Source organism: Lepisma saccharinum, chromosome 27 (genome assembly GCF_977018435.1).
Source record: "Lepisma saccharinum chromosome 27, izLepSacc3.1, whole genome shotgun sequence".
NCBI classification, from domain to species: Eukaryota; Metazoa; Arthropoda; class Insecta; order Zygentoma; family Lepismatidae; genus Lepisma; species Lepisma saccharinum.
The window spans coordinates 38,689,397-38,713,769 of NC_139255.1; the positions used below are offsets into that span (position 1 = coordinate 38,689,397).

The window sequence follows — 24,373 nt, forward strand, 5'->3', positions numbered from 1 at the left end:
TCAAACAGTTGACATACGAGAGCGTGGCCCCAAGAAACGCATGTGCAACAAAAAACTTGATAATTTGTTTATAGCAGATAACGGGTGAATGAAATCATTCCTTCTCACTTTAGAAAATAATAAAACGTGCATTTCAGCATCTACAATTAGGATTTCCGTTGTTTAAGTATTTAATAGGAAATGGGTTAGGGTTCTTTTCTTTCTACGGACATAGAACATGGAACCGAGATTAAAACAGCTTCAAATAAAGGGCGACCCGTAATTTACACCCGTACGTGATCGTCTGAGCCAGTACCGTTTTTTTATCTTTTAGTTGTGCCCATTGCAAGACCTACTTCGGGCGAAGTTACCATGTCTTCAAAGGTATGAAGGAGACATATTTTGGTAATAATGCGATATCGCCCGAACACCTCTAACTCGTTTATTTCGTTAATTTTAGCATTGATACTTACCTATTCTGCATTGCGGAAGATTCTTTAAGGTGAAGTCATACCTTTTTCCATAAAATAGTGTCAACTTTTCATATTACGAGTCATTATTTGCTTTCCTTGTTCCGCTTGGGTAACAGACAATATGGCGTACACTCGTCATGGATTATCGCACGTCGTGCTTGTTTTGTCGATTTGGAGTGGGTATGCAGTGTTTCAACCTTCTTAACCGAAATATACCTACTTTCGTGTTCATTATGTCATCACAAACCATTGACGGATAGCCTCAAAAACCATTCACGATAGCCCCAATAACCATTCACGATAGCCCCATGGACCATTTCCGGCAAGGTTGGGTTAGCTTAGGTAAGCATAGTTAAAAAGAAATAATTTTGTAACAAAAAGGCACATTTGGAAACACTGGCGAGACCGCGTGACTTTCGACGCTCGCACCATCTGCAGGTACATAATGGAAACAACAGTATAATATTGTCGCTTTACAGAAAATGCAAGTTCCTTACATAAAAAAGTGATTTTTTCTTGTTCTGCAGCATTCTATGGTGAAGTTTTCAGTTTCTGCGAAAGAAAAAACCTCGAAGAACTTCGACAATGCTACAGAAACTGATTTCAGTACGTAGTTTCTCCTGTAAATTTGAAGAAATCTCTTTGGGCAATATCGCATATTTACCCATTTTTTTTTGTACTTTACATCAGATTATTACAATAGTAATTTACTTTAATTCAATAAACGTTAAGAGAATCTGCACTGGAATTTTAATTTCCCTCATGTAAGAAAAACAGCATTGCACTTGGTTTCATAAAAATCTATGACCTCTGGTTAGTAGATTAGGGCATTTGGTAACAGTTTCATAGATTGGAGACACATTAAAATTGGATATTTTGTGTTTCGCATGGTTCGTACTTACCAATTGTGTATTGCGGAACATAGTTCAAGGTGCCATTTTGCTTTTTACATGAAAACAAACGCAATTTTTCACATTCTGAGTGCTTTTTTTTTATTCCTTTCTTCGCTTCCGTAACACACGTTATGGTGGGCATATCTTGACTCACGTTGTGGGTATGCAGTGTTTCAACCTTCTTCACCGAAAAATATCTACTATCATGTTCGTCACCTGTGAAAATTATGCATTATGCACGGGTAGCTGACGGATAGTCCCACGAACCATACACGGATAGCCCCACAAACAGTTCACGGATAGCCCCACGAACCATTATGCACGGTAGCTGAACGATATCCCGATAAGGTTATGGTAGGTTTGGTTACGTTAGGCAAGCATAGTAAAAAAAATAGGGGTTTGAAACACTGACAGGGGCTTACGTCATCAAACATACGCAGCATCGTAAGGCAGGCAAATGAAAGCAATGGCAATTGTGCGTTGGTGAGATATTTCTCTTGAAAAATACATGATTTCCCGATCAAATATAACATGATGAAAGAAAATACCTCTACGAACGTTGTAAACCTTGGAGAAACTCATTTCCGTAAGTAGTTTCGGTAACACTTTACTGTACTGGAGACAGATTTCTTCAAATTTACAGGAGAAAGTACTTACGCAAATCATTTTCTGCAGCGTTGTTGATGTTCGGGAATGTAGTTTTGATCCATTTTAATGCAAATGCATGTGGTTTTGTACGAAAATCTATTTCCGACGTGCTATTGCTGCTGCCGCCATTTGCTTTCTGCACGAGAGCACAATACGCGCTATTGCTGCTGCTACAACATGATGTGTCCAGGATGCATTGTGAACATGTTGCCGGGTGTGGAAGATGACGTGGAATTTGTAATTCCGATGTTGTCCGTATATATTCTAAATTGAACGAAAGGAGTGCTAATGGAACCTAACCTAACCTAGTAGGCATACCTCGTCCCCGTGATGGTTTGTGGGGTTATCGTATGTAAGAAATAGACATTATTTTCGTTAGAAATCCATTATTTTACCTAAAGAAATGTTCTGCAACGCAGAATAGTACGTTATCAGTGTAAAAAATTGCAAAATAAATCATTGATAGGTGTCTCCGGTATAGTAAAGTAGTACCGTAGTTTCTTGTGTAAAATTGATAATGTGTCTCAGACGTATGAAACTGTCACCAATACGGGGCATGTGATGAGTTCCTTGAATTAGTTGTATGCTGTTGCACAATGCATAATTTAATATTCCTACAAAAATATTTATGGTGAATAAATAAGTAAATGTACTTTTTTTCCTTTTTTTATCCTAGGGTGACCAGATATTTGTTGACCAAAAAGAGTATAGTCTATAGGTTGAAGGTGCGCATGCACAAAACATAAAAAGAAAACGAAAATAAGGTGGCTAATTTTTATTGCTTCTATTATAGCCCCTATAAAATAGGCCTACACTCTACAAATTCAAATTACTTATGGGTCTAATGTAATTAGCTAATTACAAATACTTACTCACCAATGGCACCATCGTTCATACTTCTGGGATGATTTTGCTTTCCTGAGTATGTTTAAATCGTCCTTTATTGCCAGTCCAAACTCTTCACAGGTCATGTTCACATTGAATTTCACTTTCATTACTTGTTCGAGTTTTGACACCAGGAGTGTACTTTTTTCCTCTCGCCAATAAGTTTTAATAACACTGAAGAGTCTTTCACAACCAACATTTGTACCAAGCAGAGTAGACAAGAATTTTATAAGAGGCACAATCACTTTTAAATTTGACGCAGCCTGTATTAAATCTTTGCACACTTACATCACTTACCCATCACTGATTCTTTTCTTTCCCACCCAATCTTCAAGATGTTTTTCAACAGCTTTTGAAATTGCACAGTAAGTTTCAAAAATATCATTATTAGGGCTGAGCCGATACCGGTATCGGAAAGTATCGGTTGGAATTCAGCCACCGATACCAGCCGATACTTTCTGGCATTTTGGTCTTTCACGGGGTCCGCAAAAATCCCGCGCGACTTCTTGACAGTCTAATTATCCTGGAAATTATGCAAAATTGAAACTTCCTTTTTATTTTACACGAAAACTATACTTTGTGACTACATAATATCAATTTTAATATTCTGATGAAATTCTTGAATATTGTAAAGCACATTTCTTGGTATGTTGATGCATATAATTGGAGGAGAATATTTACACACCGATATTGATGAATATTTTGAACAAATTTTAATTATTGCAATTTTTAAGTATCGGTATCGGTGGGAATCGGTAAGAGTATCGGTATGGGTATCGGTTCAAAGTGGTATCGGCTCGGTCCTAATCATTACCATTAAATTCCAATGAATTTGAAATATGTCTTGCTTTGTTGATGGAATATGAAAATGACTTGAAATTTTTCATAGGAAATTCTTGAGTCAAGGAGTAAATACTTCAGTTTGTTGACATCCTGACGTTTTCCGTCCTGTGGATTTTAAGGCATTTTTATGCGTAAAATAATGAATGAAATTAACTAGTAAGGAAAAGAGTATATTTGGGGATTTTTGCAAATTGAAAAGAGTATAGAGTATATAAACCTCAAAAAGAGTATAATACTCTTAAAAAGAGTATGTCTGGTCACCCTATTTTATCCTAGTACATAACTGTTACTCCAAGAGAGTTCCTGTGGTGAAGATTAACAGGGTGTAGGATCCATGTTAGCAAATAGTGTAAAGAAAAAATTTGTACATAATTATGATGTGAAAATAGTTCCAGCGCACACAAGGTTTTTTTTTTAAAATGCAGTCTTATGAAGTTAATATTATCTGAATATTCTGTCAACATGAATATGTGATCTGTCAATTGCTAGATGAATCATTAAATGTTAAGTATCACCGAAACGTCTGAAATTCCTTTATTTTCCTCTTTACACATTGGTACTTATGTATTCTGCATTCCTAAGGATTCTTGAAGGTGCCATTTCGTTTTTTTTACGCAAATAATCTCAATTTTCGACATATCGAGTAATTCTTGTTTGTTCGTTTTCGCTTGCGTTACACGAAATATGGCGGAAATATCTTGACTAGCGTTGTCGATGATCAGTGGTTATGTAGTGTTGCAATCTTCTTCATCGAAAAATACCTACTTTCGTGTTACTGTTTTTTTTCCAGGTTCGAAAACCCCACGAACTATGCACGGATTGCCCCACGAACCATTCATAAATAACCCCACAAACCATGCACGGCAAGGTTAGGTTCAGTTAGGTTAGGCAAACTTACTTAAAATTGTCATCTTCAAAATTGTTAAAAGCATTCATAAATAGCCCCACGAACCATGTACAGGTAGCCCCACGAACCATTCATAAATAGCCCCACGGACCATACACGGCAAGGTTATGTTATGTTCAGTTAGGTTAGGCAAACATAGTTAAAATTGTCATGTTCTTGCAAAAAAATGGCATGGCTGGAAACACTGACTGGGGGTTACATCATCGAGCGCATGCAGCATTTGGTAGTAGTAGTACGACATAGAGGCAACAGCTTTCATGCATCGGAGAGACATTAATCTTCTAAAATACATGATTTACCGGCGATATAAATTAAGCGATGGGGAAAAACACTTCCACGACCTTTCAAGAGTGTACGGAAAGTCCGTTCGGTAAGTAATTTTGCCTGTAAAATTGAAGAAATACGTTTCGGGGATACTTAAATTTTACCGATGAATCAATATACAGGGTGATGCATGGAGATTTCAAACAGGGATAGAAAAATACAGGGTGCCTGGTTGCAATGTCATCTGAATTTTCAAATTCATTGCTAAGAAATATTTTTCAAATTCATTTATGGAAATTTTCATTACCTTTCATTTTAAAAAAAATGACGATTATAGTTTGTGTTTTTTTAATGGTTCTGTATCACATACATCATTAAATCAGAATAAACATGCCATTATAATTATTTTTTTAACTATTGCTAACTGTAATTGTGTCGATATGGTAGAGTCATCCATATATTAAGGCTTGACTGAACCTTTGGCAGCCGTGAGGATGATTTTTTTCAAATTTTCCTCTCCATTCGAAAAACCACAGTGATATTCCAAAATCTGAAAAACTACATCAACTTAGAATTCCTTCTAGAGCATTGACGTGAATTCTTGTATAGTTTGCTTTCAATGTTATCTAGATATTATCAATAGTTTAATAGATACGTAATTGCAAAACTATTGAGAATAGATAACAGTGAAAGCAAACTACTCAAAAATTTATGTCAATGCTCTAGAATGAATTCTAAGCTGAAGTAATTTTTCAGATTTTGGAATATCACACTGGTTTTTTGAATGGAGAGGGAAATTTGAAAGAAATCGCCCTGGCGGCAGCTAAAGGTTCAGTCGAGCCTTAAAATGTATTGCATAGTTATTAATGCTGCTACCAGTTGGTTCTTCTCTAGTAATACTACTCTGGCACAAGAATTAATTACTTTTAATCCAATCTTGTATTAATTACTAATACATTTAATGATTTAAGATCATGTTTCAAAATGTGTAGCTTTATCTTGGTTGGATTTGTGTCTTTCTTATGCCATATTTGCCAAGAGAAAAAGCTGGCTCCCGAGTTTTAGTTTTTCTACCCTTGGTTTCAAACGTTTATGGTACAAGAACTACAACACACAGCAAAAAGGTGCATATCAGTACACAAAGAATCTCTCCAAGTTGACACTCGCAATAGGCCCCATCACGTAATTGTAGATTTAACCGCTAGGTGGCAGTATAATGAAGTTAATGCAAACACAGCATCACTGGTGAACACAAAGCATTCTGCATTTTAGAATTCACTTAGCGCTTAGAAATGTGAGTCTGTTGTGGTGGTAGAATGGAAATTCCATACAAAGTATTGAAGAGAGACTCGTACAGACAAGACAATTTGTGGGCCAAGTTCAAGGAGACTGGCTGCCTGTGTGATGCAGAACAAATGGCCAGGCAAGATTGTAAGTTAGGAACTTGATTTCAGGATGATGTGTGCCTCATCACCAGGGGGGGGGGGTGCACATATAAAGCACCTGTAAGGTACTTACCAAACTTGGAGAGATTCTTTATGTACTTATGTGCACCTTTTTGCTACATTTGTTATAGTTCTTGTACTATAGACATTCGAAACCCCAGAGGGAATTATGAATCACCCTGTAATTGATAATTGAAGAACGTTGTGAGATTTTCTTTACTGCTTTTATTTCCCCATCATATATAGTTCTGGTGTCAGAATTTCATTTGTGGACTATTTTCTATTGTAGTTTTTATCTTTAATATCAACATCAGATCTGCATGTCAATTCCTCCAAATAAGTAGAGAATATATCTTATTTATCACTTTAGGACATCAGTGTTCTGAAAATATGGACAACACAAAGCAAGCAAGAGCATATATTTGCTGATTCCTGCACAGTATATGCAGTGTTGTCCATGTGATGTTAACTGTTACATCCTGCCTGTTCCATCTAAACGGCAGAGTTGTACACCATTCTAAAGGCACTGGACTTTGCTGGCGTGAATGGTCTGAAGGATGTCCTTGTCTGCACTGATTTGACCAGTGAGCTTCAAATCGCCGAATTCCCGGCCTCCGGTAGTGCAGCGCATCTTTTGACAGCATCCTTATCTGCCAGTCCTGATGTCCCCTTCTGCTGGGTCCATAGTCTTGTGGGCATAAAGAGGAATGAAACAGAAAATTCTGTCGCCAAGTCTGCAGATGCAGTTGGTGATGTTCTCGTCCACCGTCTGCCAGCTAGCAACGTGCAGAATGTGTTTCGTTGTTGCCTTCTTGACACTTTGCAGCAAAAGTGGATGCAGTAATAGGGAACAAGCTCCACGCTATTAAGCCCACCATAGGTTCATCGAGAAGAAGTTTTTCTCACTCGACTGCATATTGGACACAGCCGTCTAACCCATGTTCACTTCCTGCGAGGGCTGGACCCTCCAATAAGTCGTGTTTATAATGTCGTTTTAAGTATTCGGCATATTCTTGTTGAAAATGCCAATTTTGCTATCCTCAGGCAGGCTTAATCTTTCGAACTGTTTGTGATCCCTGTTGGCAGATGACAACAGTGTTTTGTCAAATGTTTTTAGCTTTTTGAGAAGAGCTGGTCTCTTCCACTGTCTGTGAGGAAGCTTTTAGTTTATCCTTCATTTTGAATGTATTTTGTTTGTCTTGTGCAGGTCCCTTTACAACCTTGCACTTTTAGCTTTTCTCAAGGGGCTTTCTACACCCTTTGTTTTAACATTTTAAGTTAGAATTTTAGATGAGGAGTATTTCCCCGTATACATTAAAGGGTACAAAATGGCCACACGTGCCGACGCACCCAACAATTTTAATTCAATCAATCAATCAACCATGTGATGTTGACCCTCTCCCCAAAGGCAAAATAGACTGTTGTTATATTAGATATGTCCAAGAAATACTGATTCCATTATAGCATGGCATATGCTGTAAAGACAGATTGCAAAATGAAAACATACATTGTCATAAATGTTGGAGTGAGGCAGTGTATCAGCAACAACATAGATTCCCCTAACTGCTTAAATTTGTGTCATTGAGTGTAGTTTTTATGTTAATGAAAACAGCACCTGGTTTTCTATTTTTTTGATACAAGGATAAAAGAGCATGTATTCACAGAGCCTACTTGTGAGTGAATCAAAAGATGGAGGAAGTTATTCAAAATCATATAATCAAAATTAAAAGAAAGGTATCTATTGAGACAAAAATCTAACCTGCATCTAAAAATAGTTCACATTTCATCATATCTCATACATAAATTAATCTTTTGTACAATGGACATACTGTGATACTCAAATAAGTAAAGTCCACCTTGGTGGCCAAGTGTGTTGAATGCTGGATTCTCAATCTTGCCACCATAGGTTTCAGTTGGCATGGTTGTTTCTTTGAAAGTGCCTCTTCATGTAAATTAACCTAAAGAGACAGGAAAGTGATGTACATTGAAGTAGTTAAATAAAATTTATATCCACACAACATATGGATAGTAGTCTTTTGAAATACTACTGTACTTTCTAAATACAGTCAATATATTTTTCTTAAACAGGGAACATTAAAAGGCATGCTTCCAGATCAGCTGGAGAAGTTAGACTGTCAGATCATTTTGGGCAATACATACCATCTTGGAACAAGACCTGTAAGTTCAGTTTTTATAATTTTTATTTATTAAACCTATATGCCAAATAATTTACTCAAATTGACTTTTGTGTTTGTTTTTATTGCATTTAATTTTAATTAGGTTACTTAAGGATCAAGATTTTTGTTTTTGTGGTGGTATGGAAAGTAAATTGAATTTTTCTTAGACCACAGACACAATACAGTCTTGCATGTAACACCTTATTTGTTATGTTCTTCTCTTCATATGTACTTATTTTCAAAGTTGTCGAAGTTTTTAAAATCTTCTTTACGTTTAGATAGGATTTTTTCATAATTCACAGGATAATTCAGACCTCAGGAAGTGTTGTGTCATTAAATAAACTCTAAATTTCATGTTTAAAAGTTTAATTCTTATTTAGAAGTTCATTTCGCATCTTTTCATGACAAATTATGATCTGAAAATGTAGCTCAAAACTTCAGAAACATGAAAAATTAACATTTCAACATGTTATTTCACATTTCGTGTTTCTGTCAAAAACAAAATATGCATGTCTCTGTTCAAAAATTGTCATCAAATTTTTTCAGGGTCCAAAATTAATAGAGAAGGCAGGTGGACTTCACAACTTTATGAACTGGAAGAGAGCCTTGTTGACAGATTCTGGTGGCTTTCAAATGGTGTCCCTGTTAAAGCTTGCAGAGATCACAGAGGAAGGTGTAAAGTTCCAATCTCCTTATGATGGTATGTAAACATGCTTTGATTATTGTATGTTATTAATGTGCCTTTCCATTAAATATTTTTCTTTTTTTTGGCAGCTCTTTCTACATCTTTGAGTTATTTGTGATGCAATAGATGAAACTGATGAAGGGACTTGTGATGGAGTAGATGAAAGTGATGAAGCGACTTGTGATGGAGTAGATGAAAGTGATGAAGGGACTTGTGATGGAATAGATGAAAGTGATGAAGGGATGGAATAGATGAAAGTAATGAAGGGACTTGTGATGGAATAGATGAAAGTGATGAAGGGACTTGTGATGGTGTAGATGAAAGTGATGAAGGGACTTGTGATGGAGTAGATAAAAGTGATGAAGGGACTTGTGATGGAATAGATTAAAGTGATGAAGGGACTTGTGATGGAGTAGATAAAAGTGATGAAGGGACTTGTGATGGAATAGATGAAACTGATGAAGGGACACTCACAAATTAACTCATGCCAAGGTTGTGACTCAAATGAAAAATCATCAGTGGTTTATATGTGAGTTGACCACTTAACTTGTTCAGCCATCAAGGCCTGGTGTGAACTGATCCAGAGATCATAGTGAGCTATCATGCTTATATTGTTAACGTTCATTATCATGTTATAAATGTTCGTGAGTGGGCAAGAAGTGCAGAAATACTAAGTGAACCAAATGTAACTACTCTGGATAACAATGTAACATATGTTAGTTCAACTGAATTTTCTGCTCTTATTTTAGCTTGGAAGCACCATCAAGTCCACAATCTTATCACATATTCTTCAGGGCTAAACCAAGACCATTACTAATACTCTTTACCCATTCCCACTTATACCAGGTGGTTATAATTAAAGTGACGGTGTTCAGAGTGGTACAGCACGGGCTGTAATGAGAGTAGCAGTCTGAAACTTCGTAGATATGATAATGAAGCAATGCGCTCGCGAATTATGCAAAAAAAAAAAAAAAAAAAAAAAAATAGTTCCAATTCTCGCCACCAGGGTAAAAAATGGCGCTGTAAGCAGTCAAAACGTGGAATTTTCCGTAACTCTGACGTCAAAGTCGGTGACATTGCCTAACCATTGTGTGAGCTCCCTGGTTGTTCTTGGTGATGCTTGTTGCTTTTTCCTTTAGTAGTGTTCATGTAATTTGAATAGTGAAATTGTAGCGATATTTTATTACAAAGAGTATTGTTTTCTGCGATTTATAGTGTTTTTCCTGTAACTATACCACGTTTTGACTGCTTACAGCGCCATTTTTTACCCTGGTGGCGAGAATTGGAACTATTTTTTTTTTTTTTTTTGCATAATTCGCGAGCGCATTGCTTCATTAGCATATCTACGAAGTTTCAGACTGCTACTCTCATTACAGCCCGTGCTATACCACTCTGAACACCGTCACTTTAATTATAACCACCTTGTACTTGAATATTCTTTCCGACTCTCTGACTCTACAGCCCTTGGTGGGCCTTGGCCTCCTCCACAATCAGCCTCCATTCCAATCTGTCATCAATTCTTCTCCTCCATCCTTTAATTTTCATCGTCTGCAAGTTTGCTGCGATGTCGTCTATCCATCGGAGACGTGGTCTGCCCTTTCTTCTTGCGTGGTGAAGCTTTTCTTTCAACATTCTTCTTGGCATCCGGTCTTCCATCGTTCTCTCCACATGCCCCAACCACTTTATTCTCTGGGCTTTGACAAATCTCACTAGATCCTGACCTTTTATTAATTAAGTCGTCTAGCTCTGCATTATATCTTATTCTCTAGTCGTCTTCTTCCTTCACAGGTTCATATATCTTTCTTAATATCCTTCTCTCAAATATTCTGAGGGCATTTTCATCTGACAATTTCAAAGTTCAATTATCTGATCCATAAGTAACAACTGGTCGCACCAGTGTCTTATAAATTTTAAGCTTTGCATTTCTTGTGATCAGTCTATTTCTGAACAACTGCTTATTTGCAAAATATGCACGATTGCCTGCCTGTATTTTTTCCTTTATTACTTTGCTTATATCATTATCATTATATACCATTGTCCCCAGATATATAAAACAAGGGACTCCCTCTAACTTGTTTTCTCCAATTGTCAGATCCTGAGGTGCTCTTCTGATCTCAGAGTTAGACATTCTCATGTACTTACTATCCGTGACAAAAATATTGAGCCCTCTGTTTACGTGCTTGTAAAATTGTATTCCGTGGGTGGAAAAGAGTCAAATATACCTCATGGGAAAGCTCCAAGTGTCTATTTTTTAATAAGCGTCATCTGAAAATTATTCTTCATTGCATTTTTTTATTATAATGAAAAATTCACTAATTCCATTTTGCAAGAATGGGGAACTTAACATCATACAGTTCATAATCAACTATTGATATAAAATTGAGATTTTTTGTACTTAAAGATTGATTATTTTTTACCTCTGTAAAAAAAAGTCAAATGAAGATCTTCACTAGATTCTTCAAAAATTTAGGCAAACGTGCAATCTTTAAATGCATAATTGCAAAATTCAATGAAATTGTAAAAAGCCATTCATATGACATATTTGATCCAAATCCAGAAGTTTAACGTGTGTAACTCAAGTATGACCACAGATATAAATTATTATTGACTACTCCTAATATGGAGAACGCGTGGATGACGTATGGCGAGATGCGGCCAATCTCAGACTCCGCGGGCTGCATGTGACTTGCACAGCGCTGCTGCCTCGCTACACGGCATGTGGGAATATTGGAAGTGTGGTCCGATCCAAAGCATTGTAGCAGTGTTAAATGGTGAATAAACAATTTGTCATATTATGAATGAAAGTCATTTTCTTTGTATACTTTAGTTTTTGTTAATTTTCTAGCTTTTTCCAATCTTTATCATTTTCTCCGTATCTGTATCATTTTATGTCGCTCATTTCAACAGGGTAAGTGCAACGAAGAGCACGATTTGATGAAGGTGATAAAAGATGTTAACATTCATGATTGGAACACAAGAGTGATAATTTCCATTCGTCAATTACAGTATCTGAACAATGCTTCCCTGTGCACAACAATTCCCTTTGTAACCAAAACTCGCGGCTTACTTTCCACGTCAAAGCTGCTGGCTGAACGAAGAGTTTAAAGGGCTGTCAGCGGTGTGTGGCAACAAAGCACACTTCGTCATAGCAACGAGAAGGAAAATGCGCGAGTGGGTTGCCAAGAAAAACAATTCTGACTGTCCTTTTCAATTCGCAGAATATGAAAAGATAAGGCATGGAAATTTGATTTTTATTCCATGCTCATCATTTGGATATTCTTTGCATCGCCATTGGGCTAACCGTTATCGAGATTGCAACACTGTTATTAAACATTAATTGTGGCTGTTCCACAAATGATAACATTATATATGGCTGAGATATTTCCAAATAATCAAGCTTCAATCACAAGAAATATCATATTTTTATGACTGGTTTGCAAGAAGATACACACAATTGAATTTGACTTACATAAAAAACACACGAAAAAACCACACTTTTATGAACATTTTTGTTTGAATAGAGAACAGATAGAGCTAAAATCAATTTGTCGTGCTTTTGTCTAAAAGCAGACACTTCTGGCTTTCCAATGAGATATATTTGACTTCTTTTCTCCCATGGAATACAATTTTACAAGCACGTGAACAGAGGGCTCAATAGTTTTGTCACAGATAGTAGTCTTCTTTTCATTTACAGTAAGCTGCATTTTTAATGCTTCTCTTTCATTTGTTAATAAATTTCTTTCAGTCTACTTATTGTTGTAGAAATGATTGTAATATCATCTGCATATGCGCAAATTTGACTGGACTTTCCAAATATTGTTCCCTTTTGGTCAACTATGTGCAATGCTAGATTAAATAATACTGCCGAAAGGCCATCCTCTTGTTTCACGCTTGTGTTGAATTCAAATTCTTCACTCAGTTTACTACAAACTTTCACTCTCGCCTTAGTACTTCTCATAGTCATTCTTATTAGTCTTATTATTTTGAGGGGAATATACTCCTCAAGTACCTTAACCTCTTAACTGGGTATGACGTAATACTCCGTTCTGGCTCTACTGATTTATAATGGGCATGACGGGATACTACGTTCTCATGTTCTTACTGCTGATATCTGTTGTGTATGACGAGATACTTCGTAAAATTACTTTCTTCTTTGTTTCACCAGATGGCTCTGACTTCCAGACTGTTGTAACCGTTAGAGTTAGCGGGAAGCAACGAACACAGCCCGACGTTCAGTTCTATCGCGTATGCAATAATGGCTCAGGCAAATCGGAAGCGACGGCGTGTTTTTCCTGCTGAGGAAATCCGAGATATATTGTAGTTGTAAATCTCGCATATTGTAAAAAGTACAACAAGGACCAATAAAAGAATAAAGAATACCTAAATGGAATGCCATGGAGCACAGAAATATTAACTAAAATATTGGTTTACGAAATTCATCAATTTATCAACAAAAATTCCCAGGGCAGTTTGGGCTTTCGACGAGGAAATTACCCAGTTAAGAGGTTAAACAGTTCATTCCGATTAACACTGTCAAAAGCCTGCCTGAAGTCAACAAAAATAAATGCAAATCCATGTCATGTTCATAAAACTTCTCCATCATCTGTCTAATAATAAAAATCTGATCAATAGTGCTTCTGCCAGGACGAAATCCACATTGGAACTCCCAGTTTATCTTCTGTGTAACATTTTATTCTCTCACTGCAATCCTGACAGGATCTTATACACCACACTAAGAAGTGTGATGCCTCTCTAATTTCCACATATTAATTTATTCCCTTTCTTATAAATTGGGCATATTATTCCAGATTTCCATTTGTGGGGCATTGTTTCATTTTCCCATATCATTACAATCAATCTATGTATTGCTGCCAATAATGTGTTACCACCAAGCTTAATAAGTTCTATTATCACTTGATCCTCGCCTGGAGCGCTATTATTACTCATTTTCTTCATTACCAATTCAACTTCTTCAATACTAGGTACTTGTACCTCATGACCATCCCTATTTCCTATATTCTTATTATTCTGCTCTTCTTCTTGGTCTTCCACTTTATTCAAAATCTCTTTAAAGTGCTCTGCCCATCTGTTGAGTATCTGATTCTCTTCTACAATTACTTCCCCATTCTTATCATTACATCTTTCTTATCATTACATCCTTCTATTCTTGGCTCAAATCCTATTCTCATTCTATCTATTGCTCTATAGAATTTTCTCATTTCACTTTGTTGATTTAGTTCTTCTATTTTTTGCATCTTCTTTTTTGTACATCATTGTCTTCTTTTGTTTGCATACTCTATGTTCTTTTCTTCTTAATTCCTCATACCTCTCAGCATTACTTCGAGTTTCCCTCTGTAACATTCTCTTTCTAGCTTTATTCTTCTCATCTATAACCTGTCTGCACTCTTCATCAAACCACTCATTCCTTTTAGTTTTCTCTTCTCCAAAAGTTTCTTGTGCTACGTCCTTTATCACTCCTATTATTTCCCATTCTTCCTCAACCACTCGTATTCTGTCATTCTCTTTCTCCTTCAGTTTACTCTGTACCTTACATATTCACTAGCAACTTCTTCGTCTTTCATTCTTCAACTTCTTCCCTCATTACTACTTTTACCAGGTAGTGGTCACTATTACAATTGGGTCCTCCGCAGCTTCTCACATCAATACCTGATGAGGCATGACGTGCATTAACCAGTATATGATCAATCTGGCTTATTGTTCTGTTAGGTGCCTTCCATGTCCCCAAGTGAATTCTTTTATGTTCGAAACAGGTACTTGTTATGATCATGTTGTTCCTGACAGCAAACTGGCAAAGAAGATTTCCATTCTCATTGCTCTCCGCATGTAGAGTATGTCGGCCTGCAACCCCTTGCTGATTCTCATCCTTTCCTATCTGAGCATTAAAGTTGCCCAATACGGTTAACATGTCATACTTTTGGATCTTTCCACATGCTTGTTCCAGATTGTCATAGAACTCTTCTTTCTCCTTCTCATATTTCTCTTCTGTAGGCGCATGTGCATTTATAATTGTTTTGTTTCTAAATCTGCCTCTCAACTGTATTCTACACATACTTTCATTAATAGATTCAAATTCCAGAAGACTTTTTCTCATCTTTTTGGTTATTATAAAGCTTACACCAAATTGTACGGTCCTCTTCTCTGATCCACTATAAAGTAATGTGTACCCTAGCTTATCAATTCTTCCTTGCCCTTGCCATCTAATTTCCTGAAGTGCAACCAGATCATACCTAAATTTTAATATCTCATTTAACACTTCATTCATTTTCCCAGGTCTTATCAAAGTCCTGACATTCCATGTTACAAGTGATAAATCATTAGTCCGTAAAGATCGCCAGGTTCAAATTCCATTATATCCATCCATCATCCCAGGCTGTTGCATTGGTTTCACAACGGTTTCATTTTTTTGCAGGGTGGGGTTGTCGGCCCCATGTGCAACCCCCAACATGGAGGACCAGGATTTGCATAGGGTTTTCTCCCCTAGGTAGGTTGGCATTACCGTGCCTTCGGAGTCATTCCTGGCCCTCTTTTTTCTGTCAGGGTTTCCTTCCCTTACCCTTCCTGTAAGGCAGCAGAGGCAGTGCTTTTTTAATGGCAGCACTTTCTCGCTATGTCACAGTGTCATCATAGGGCTTTCCTGGAGTTTTAATAAGCATGGCTTTGCCAAAGCCATCCTCACCAGACCCTGTTGATTCTGCCGCCTCAGTCCAGGACTGCTTATTTGGCTGTGCCTTATTCGCAGCAAACCACCATATCTGGTGACCTTTCGCTATCCGCCACCTGTGACCCAGCCAGTTGTTGAGGCTCACCCCTCCCTAGGGAGGCTGGGGATACTTGAATATTGCAACAATTTAAGGTTGTTCTGAATACTTATGTATATCAATGTATGAATTTTGCAGTGCAATTAACACCTTATTAATTTACCAGTTTTCATGTTTAGTGAATAACAGACATGGTTGTGTAATAAATACATGTAAATTAATTGCTAACTTTTTCTGAGAGACTTACTTGTAGAGCGTAGAAATCTCAGCGAAATATGCTGGCTCGACAAGGACTTTAACCCAGGTCTCTGACATCCCGTGCCTTTGCTGTACCACTGAGCTACCGAGCCAGCCTTGCCTTGCATGAATTTTCGCTGTCGCTGTTTTACCTGTTTGGAATCGTTGAAGTTCACAGTATTTCAAAGGCAACAAACGGATCCCGTTGTGGTAGCACTGGCAGAGACGATTCCACACAGGTAAAACAGCGACAGGAAGAAATCAGGGGAGGAGGCCAGGCCGGTTCGGTACCTCAGTGGTAGAGCAATGGCACGGTATGCCAGAGACCCAGGTTTGAGTCCTGGTCGAGCCTGCATATTTCACTGAGATATCTACGCTCTACAAGTAAGTTTTGCAGAAAATTAGTAAAGGCCGAATCACACGGAACTGGATATCCAGTTAGTTGGTGCTAAACTGGCTGGCTACCTGCCCAGATGTGATGGCTACCTGGCTGGCTGCTTGACTGGTTTGGAGGAATAGGACATGTTCTAATTGCTACTGGCTTTCCTCGACTGGATTCTGTGGAACAGCCAATCAGAGCAAAGTTTGGCGATGTGGACGAAATCTCTAGCCCATACTTTTCTTTTTTAATTTTTCATAAAAGCACAAAGAAGTAATCCTCCTACAACATTCTTCAAATTGCTCGTCCATCTTTAGATTGGCTGCTCCGAGCAATGTCTTATGGGAACAAAAGTCTATCGATAAGTATGGCAACAAGTAATGTGTGAGGCAAAAACTAGCAACGCCAACTAGGGCATTCCTACTGGAAATCCAGTTCCGTGTGATTCAGGCTTAATTCACTTGCGTGTTTTTATTACTGCTTTGCTTTTCAGGGTCAGAACTGTGTATAAATACAACATTTTTCTGAAAATTATCTCTGGTTTGGTTTGTGTAGGAAATGAGTTTCAAACTAGTATTTAAATTACATACGAGATAATTCAACTCTACTTAGAGCATGAAATCCACTTGTGTTATACAGTATTGGTTGTAAATTTTAAAAAATACAACATGCATTTTGCATAATTTCCAGGATAATTAGCTGCATGGCATTTTTGCTTAGCTGCAAGACAAGAAACCCAGACTCACTTACCACTGGAAGCACTGGGTTCAAGTCTCAGCCTGGGTATGAGTATTTCTTTCCATATGTCTTCATTACTTTCATCTAATCATCTTTCATGATCATCATTGCAGTCAGCTGAGAGAGATAGAAAAGTGCTGTAATATAGTAAAAAATACAAGTATATTTTTGTAGGGAAGGGATGATTAATCCTTACTGGTATCAGTATTGGCCATTATAGACATATCAGTGTATCAGTTTATCGGTAAAAGTACCGATCTGATATGTATCAGTAGATATTCTGAAATTAATGCAAAATTCTGCCATTTTCTTGTTATTTTTATGAAAATAAACATACGAGGTGTGGCAATAAAGTTTCCGGACTCATGCTGTAACTCTTTTATTGAAAATAATCAGACAATCGAAATGTTGTACCCTTCAATGTAGTCCCCTCCTCGATCCCTACTTCGCTCCACGTGGATCTTCCATTGTTAGAAGCAGCGTTGCAGGTCATTTTCTGATATGCTGTTAAAGAGTTGTGCCACTTTGGCTTTCACCGTGTCCACAGACTCGAACCAGGTTCCTTTTAGTGCAGACTTGACTTTTGGGAAGAGGAAAAAGTTGCACGGGGCTACGTCCGGTGAGTACGGTTGATATTCCAGCACTGTAATGTTGTGTTTTATCAAAAACTTCTTCATAGATAGCGTGTTGTCCTGATGAAGAATACGTGAGGCATTCTTCCACATAACTGGTCTCCTTCTCACCCGTTCACGAAGGGTCCCCAGGATTCTTATAATACAACTGATTGACAGTCTGACATGACCTTCAGGCACCTAATCAAGGACCAATTTTAGCGACCTTCTCGATACTGACTGAGTTTTCGAAGAGCAAGGGCAGCCTGATCGCGGATCGTCCCTGATGCATTCTCTACCCTCTTTAAACTTCTTAAACTACTCGAAAACTAGTGTGTGAAGTAAACGCTGATCCCCACAAATTTCTTTCAACTAATTGTAAGTTTCCATGGTGGATATCCCAAGTTTTGTAACATTAACACGTTGTTCCACTTTCGAACTTAACATAATTCCGACGGAGCTCAGATGCACGGTCCGCTTCTAACAAATGCTACAGCCAGACTGTTCCACGCATGTGCGTAAAAGTTTGTGTGCAGGCAGAGGATAGTCCACTGGTCAGTATCCTACCCAGCTCTTTGTTATCGACGTAACCTGAATAAATAAGAAAATCAATCTGGAAGCTTTATTGCCACACCTCATATAGCCCGTATGTCTTGTTTTTCAAAAGTAAAAGTATAAATGCGCAGTTTCTTTTCATAGATAAAGCTCATTAGTGACCTGCTTATAAACATTAATTAAGGAATAAGTCTTCGAGTTTTCCTGGCAATAGATATTCATCGGGTGAGTTCTGGAAAAGTTTCCGGGCTTCCAAGAGCTAACACGAAGAACTGAGCATTAACCCATTTTATATGTATTTGGAGAGGAAGGTTTCCAATGTAAAGGGGCACTGTACTTCTACCCTGATGATGAGAGTGATGTTAGCTCTTGAAAGCTCGAAAACCTTTTCAGAACTCCCTGGTCAATATACATATATTAATAACTTATGTTTTGTGAGTATCTAGGTAACTCCTTCGACGTTTCGGGATGCAACTGCTCCCTTCCTCAGGCTGCTCATGTTTAGGTTATGTATAAATCATAACCACGTCGCCCTCTTCATAGGTACAGGATATAGGATTGGTAAAAGGTGTGTGGTTAAAAAACAAAAGCCCGAGAGAATATTTTCATTAATTAAGGAGGTTAATGAACCATTAATGTTGCTTACGCAAGAATTGCAATTTTATATTAATGTTTCATCTGTGTTGGCCAAAAGTGTCCTCATAGATTCTAAACTAACTTTCGATAATCACATATCAACCATCACAAAAAAGGCAATGCGTATGCTAGCCTTACTTTAAGATTCACTGAAATCTATAACCCAAAAGCACTTTCCATTTACTTGAAAACATTTGTGTCCCCCATTCTAGAATACTGTTCACCCATCTGGAACATGGCTGCCCCTTTCTCATACCTCCAAGACCGACAATGTTCTCAGCTTTTTCCTCTCCATCGTTCGATATAGAGTGCCAGCCCTGAGACACCTACCTAAGAGAGAGATCTGCTTGTAAACTTAAACATAAATACTCCAGAATCACGTAGATACGTTGCAGATATGAAATTACTACATAAGATCATTAATGGAAACATAAGATGTAGCATCCCACTCCACAAACTCTCCCTCAGAGTGCCTAGACATAAAACACTGAGCAAGGTGACTTTCCACATTGCAACTCCCAGACACTCACTCATGCAACGTTCATTATTCTGTAGGCTACCGAACCAATTCAATATCTCAAACCAAGTAGGTATATTTAGTTCATATTTGTATTTTATCACCAATTTAGAAATAATTTGTACATAAGTAATAGATTGTGAAAATAATCTGTTTACCTTGGTACTGTCTTGTCTTGTCATATTTATATTTTGTTTATTTTATTTTATTTTATATTCTTTCATGTGTTCTTTTTTAACACTAGTGGACTGTTTAACTGTTGTTTCTTTCCGGTTTAAAATTGCTTCTGCTGTACTGGAAATTTCAATAAATAAATAAATCCCCACTTATCATAAAAATACCCTCTTACAAAAAAAGGGTCACAAGTATGGTACATATGTGATAGAGCTACTACACTGTAGAATTTACTTTTCAGTTTTTAATTATAAATTATATGTTGCTGTAGTATCGCCTGTTAGGCAGTCCACATGTTTGCAACAAAAAAAAAAATCTCTTTATATATGCCTTCATATTGTGCTAAAGTGATGCATGTACATCCTAATGTATTTCAGGCTCATCGAAGATGTTGACTCCTGAGCATTCCATAGAAATCCAGAATTCTATTGGAGCTGACATAATGATGCAGCTTGATGATGTAGTGAGTTCCACACTGACAGGTCCCCGGGTTGAGGAGGCAATGCACAGGTAGATTGTCTGATGTGAAATGTTCCAGTTTTAGTGTACTGTACAGAGCATCGTAACTCATTTACAGCTATTTAGAAAAATGAGTTACAGTATACTCCCTCTGTCCCATAATTATAGTCCAGTATGCCAAAATGGTGACTTTTTTATTTATGTTCTCTTGGATACTTGATCGGCAAATTTGTACTGATCCTTGAGTATTAACATTGTATGACTCATTCCCGTGTTTAATTTTCTTCTTCTGTATACACCAATGTCACAGTTTGCCTATCGGACAAATATTATGGGACAACAAACAAAAGTGTACCGGACAATAATTATGGGACAGAGGGAGTACATACTAGAGTACTTTAATGAGGGTTTTTCGAGCAGTCGATAGTTCACAAGAGCGATGCTAGGTGGCATATAGAATTGATAGGTCTTTGAAAGATAAACACTCGAACGAGCGGAATACACTCAAACTCTTGAAGCCTATTAATACACAATTTCCGTTATTTGTCTATGGTAGTGGACCCTCAAATATGGATTGTGAAATAAAAGACTCGATGAAATTGAAAATTAGGTGAACATAGTCATCATCTCCATGTTGAAATTTATTCTTGTGATTTTGTGAAATGAAATAGATGATTATGGGCTGAAACTACTTAGGTTGACATTTTATGTTTCTACGATTATTGTCACATTAAAATGATGTTCGATTGAATGTTATAACTGCATTTTATTATTTTGCAGAATGTGTTCGGTAAGTAAACAATGATGTACACATTCTTGTTGAACTGTGATATAATATTTTTAATTGCTTAGGCACATCTGTCAGCATTTGTATCCATTTTATGTTGCTGTCTGTAGATATTGCATACTTTCATGTATATTGTATTTGAGTCTTACATAAAAATATACGGGGTAACAGTATGGTATAGTGAAAACACATTTCACTCATTTATTTCCTAATTATTTACATTTGTACTTACCTGTTATGCATAGCAGAACATTTTTGAACGTGGGATTTTGCTTTTTACACTGAGAAAAGTGTAATTTTTTGCATTACAAGTATTTATTGCTCGTTGCTAATTCGCTTTTGTTACACACAATATGGCAGCCAAATCTTGACTCATGTTGTCTATCGTCAGCTGGTATGCAGTGTTTCCAAACTTATTAACCGAAAAATGCCGCACAAACTATTCACAGAAGGTTTTTAAGCAAAACTTGATCCACAAACCATTTACGGAAGGTTAGGTTAGGTTCAGTTAGGTTAGGCAGACAGAAAATTAAATTGGAAAAAAAAAACCACTCACACGTCATCTTGTTTCCTAACTTATTAACCTAAAAATGCAGCACAAACTATTCACAGAAGGTTTTTAAGTGAAAATTGATCCACAAACCATTCACGGAAGGTTAGGTTAGGTTCAGTTAGGTTAGGCAAACAGAAAATTAAATTGGAAAAAAAAACCTGCTCTCACGTCATCTTGTACCTGGTTGCTACACTAACAGGGGGTTACATAATGGAACGCAGGGAACATTTGGTTCACGTAGTCAACGGTAATGGTGACAAGAGATACATTAATGTCGAAAAATACATGATTTACCGGCCAAATAAATTGCACGAAGGGAGAAAACACTTCCACAAATTTCCAAAAGTCTACAGAAACTCAGTTCCGTAAGTAGTTTCTCCTGTAAATTTGAAGAAATGTGTTTTGACTGTACCATACTGTTACCAATATACGGAATTATGATTTAGAATTGTAATTGTGTATAGTGGTTTCCTTCCATTGACAGTGCTGCCAATCATTCTACTACGAGTGCAGTACACTTAAGCATGGGAGACTGGAACAAGTTTGATTGAGCAAAAGTAGTCTCATGCAGCACACTAATACATACAGTGCCTTGATTTGGTTTTTGTGATGTTTGAACATGTACTCTTCTAGTGCCTGGAACCGCACTGCTTGCTGGCGAAATCAAATCTGCGTATCCCCTCAACTGAAGTGCATTTGGTAGCTTTCCAAGCTGAGGTTTCGTCAAGTTTCTCTTTGGTGAGCACACTGTGGAACACTGCAATAGATCTAACTCTGATCAACAACATGTTATTGAGAACAGATCCATGTCGGAACATGATGACTCTTTGTCTGCACGAATGTCAGTATTTGCTTTCTCACCAGTGTCGTGATGAAGAAAGATTTGTATGTTTCTGTGTATTTGATTATGGTAATAAGTAGGGCTCGGAAGTTGAAGACATATAAATTGCCAAAAAAAGACATATAAAAATACCTAAAAACGGAAAAGACGACGTATAAATGTGATCCAAATTAATTAATGACTTCAGTATTTATTACATATTTAATGAATAAAAAAAATATAAATTTCTGGTGGTATGGAACACAGTGTGAAAAAACTATATGAATGAAATGCATCTTCTTTCAGACATTATATATTTTTTAGATTAACATAATTTGAAAAATCATATTTGAAGAATCATATTTAGCCTAACCACACTAGGGTTACAGAAATAGGACTTCGGATCCTATTTCAGTCGTCCAAAAATGTTTTTTCTCTCGTTTCAGGGACGGTTCAAATATATTTATTATTATTATTTTTCTTTTATTTCTTTACTACAGAAAGAATGTTTAAGAGGAGGTGAACTGATGATGATTCGAATTGAGAATGAGCAAAAAAAACGTAGTCGAAAGAAGGTGAAGTTTTAAAAAAAAGCCGTTAAGACCTAAAAAAAGGCTAGAAAAGGACCAATAAGCCAAAAAATGCTGAAAAAGGCAAAAAAGGACAAATAAAACCCACCTTTTTCTGGTCTACAATGACCCAAAATGAACATATATTATGTTGCACCTCGTCTTCGAACACTAGGAAAAAAAATAATTTTTCCTCAACTTCCGAGCCCTAGTAATAAGTGATAAACCAATAGGCTTATTAGTTTTCTTAGAACAAAGAGTGTTCATGTACAATTCTTATTTGATAACAAACTGTGACAAATAATGGCATTTCCAACATCTTCCGTGATAGCAATACATGATTGGTTTAATTGTAATTGTGAAATATTTTCACAGACATACGTTTCAGCAACACAATTAACAAATAAATGCACTGTATGTACAGAATATTAACGTGATTTTTTTTATCCTTTTTCCCCCCACGCTACATTCTTTTCTGCTGTCTACTTTATAAATTGCTATCAATGTTTAGCAACCTGGTAAGCCATAAGCCACATGTAATGTTCGAGCTTTTGCTGAAAAAGGTGGGGAGAATAAATTTTGTAACAAAAGATATACTCCTTAAAGTAGGTACTTCGTGTCCTGTTTTCACTGGTGTAACTATTTTATTTTCAGAACAACAAGATGGTTGGATAGATGCTTGAAAGCTCACAAGCACCCAGAAAAGCAGAATCTCTTCCCAATTGTGCAGGGAGGTCTAAATTCAGAGTTACGGACTGAAAGTGCAAAGCAACTTATTCAGCGAGATGTACCTGGATTTGCTATTGGAGGTTTAAGGTAAATTCCATTTGACTCTTAATGGAAGTCACTTGCAGGCAGATTATCTGAGATTCACTTTTGACTTCAAAGTTTATCTAGGTTGTTGTATGGGTAGCATCCTCAATTTTTTGCTGTTATTTTCTTTTCAAAATTAGTGTTATTTTTAATTTTTTTTTGTTAGTTTTCATAAAATTTGCATTTTTAATTTAGCACAGTTTTCTGCCAAGTATTCCAAAAACTATACCTTCATTGTGCCTTTAAACTAATATATTAATTTGTATGTTTCACATGCTTCACCTGTTCGTGATTCATATGTTCGAAATTATTTTTGAGGAAGTTATTTTCCATTTCTGGCATGCCAAATACTGGTGTTACAACTTCCATGTGATGGTAGATGTACAGTAGATTTCCTGCCAGACCCCCCCACTGCTTCTCTCTCGGTGAGGCAAAAAGTTCTCATAGAAGGTGATAAATCATTGGAAACATCTATCTACATATGGTTTCATGTAGCTGTTGCAATAGATGCACCACAGTTTTTTGTGTGATAAAAATTTTGGAAAAT

General features: G+C 36.9%; 1 protein-coding gene across 6 annotated transcripts in view; it reads left to right on the forward strand.

Moving 5' to 3' along the window:
• The window catches only part of Tgt (tRNA-guanine transglycosylase), a 59,462-nt gene that overhangs the window by 250 nt on the left and 34,839 nt on the right, over nt 1-24,373 (forward strand). For 3 of the 6 annotated variants that reach the window (XM_083113350.1, XM_083113349.1, XM_083113348.1), the window contains exons 2-5: nt 8,426-8,515; nt 9,061-9,214; nt 20,203-20,335; nt 23,668-23,829. In XM_083113350.1, coding sequence (XP_082969476.1) covers nt 8,426-8,515; nt 9,061-9,214; nt 20,203-20,335; nt 23,668-23,829 — 539 coding nt within the window. The other 3 variants (XM_083113352.1, XM_083113353.1, XM_083113351.1) reach the window with 3 other exon arrangements.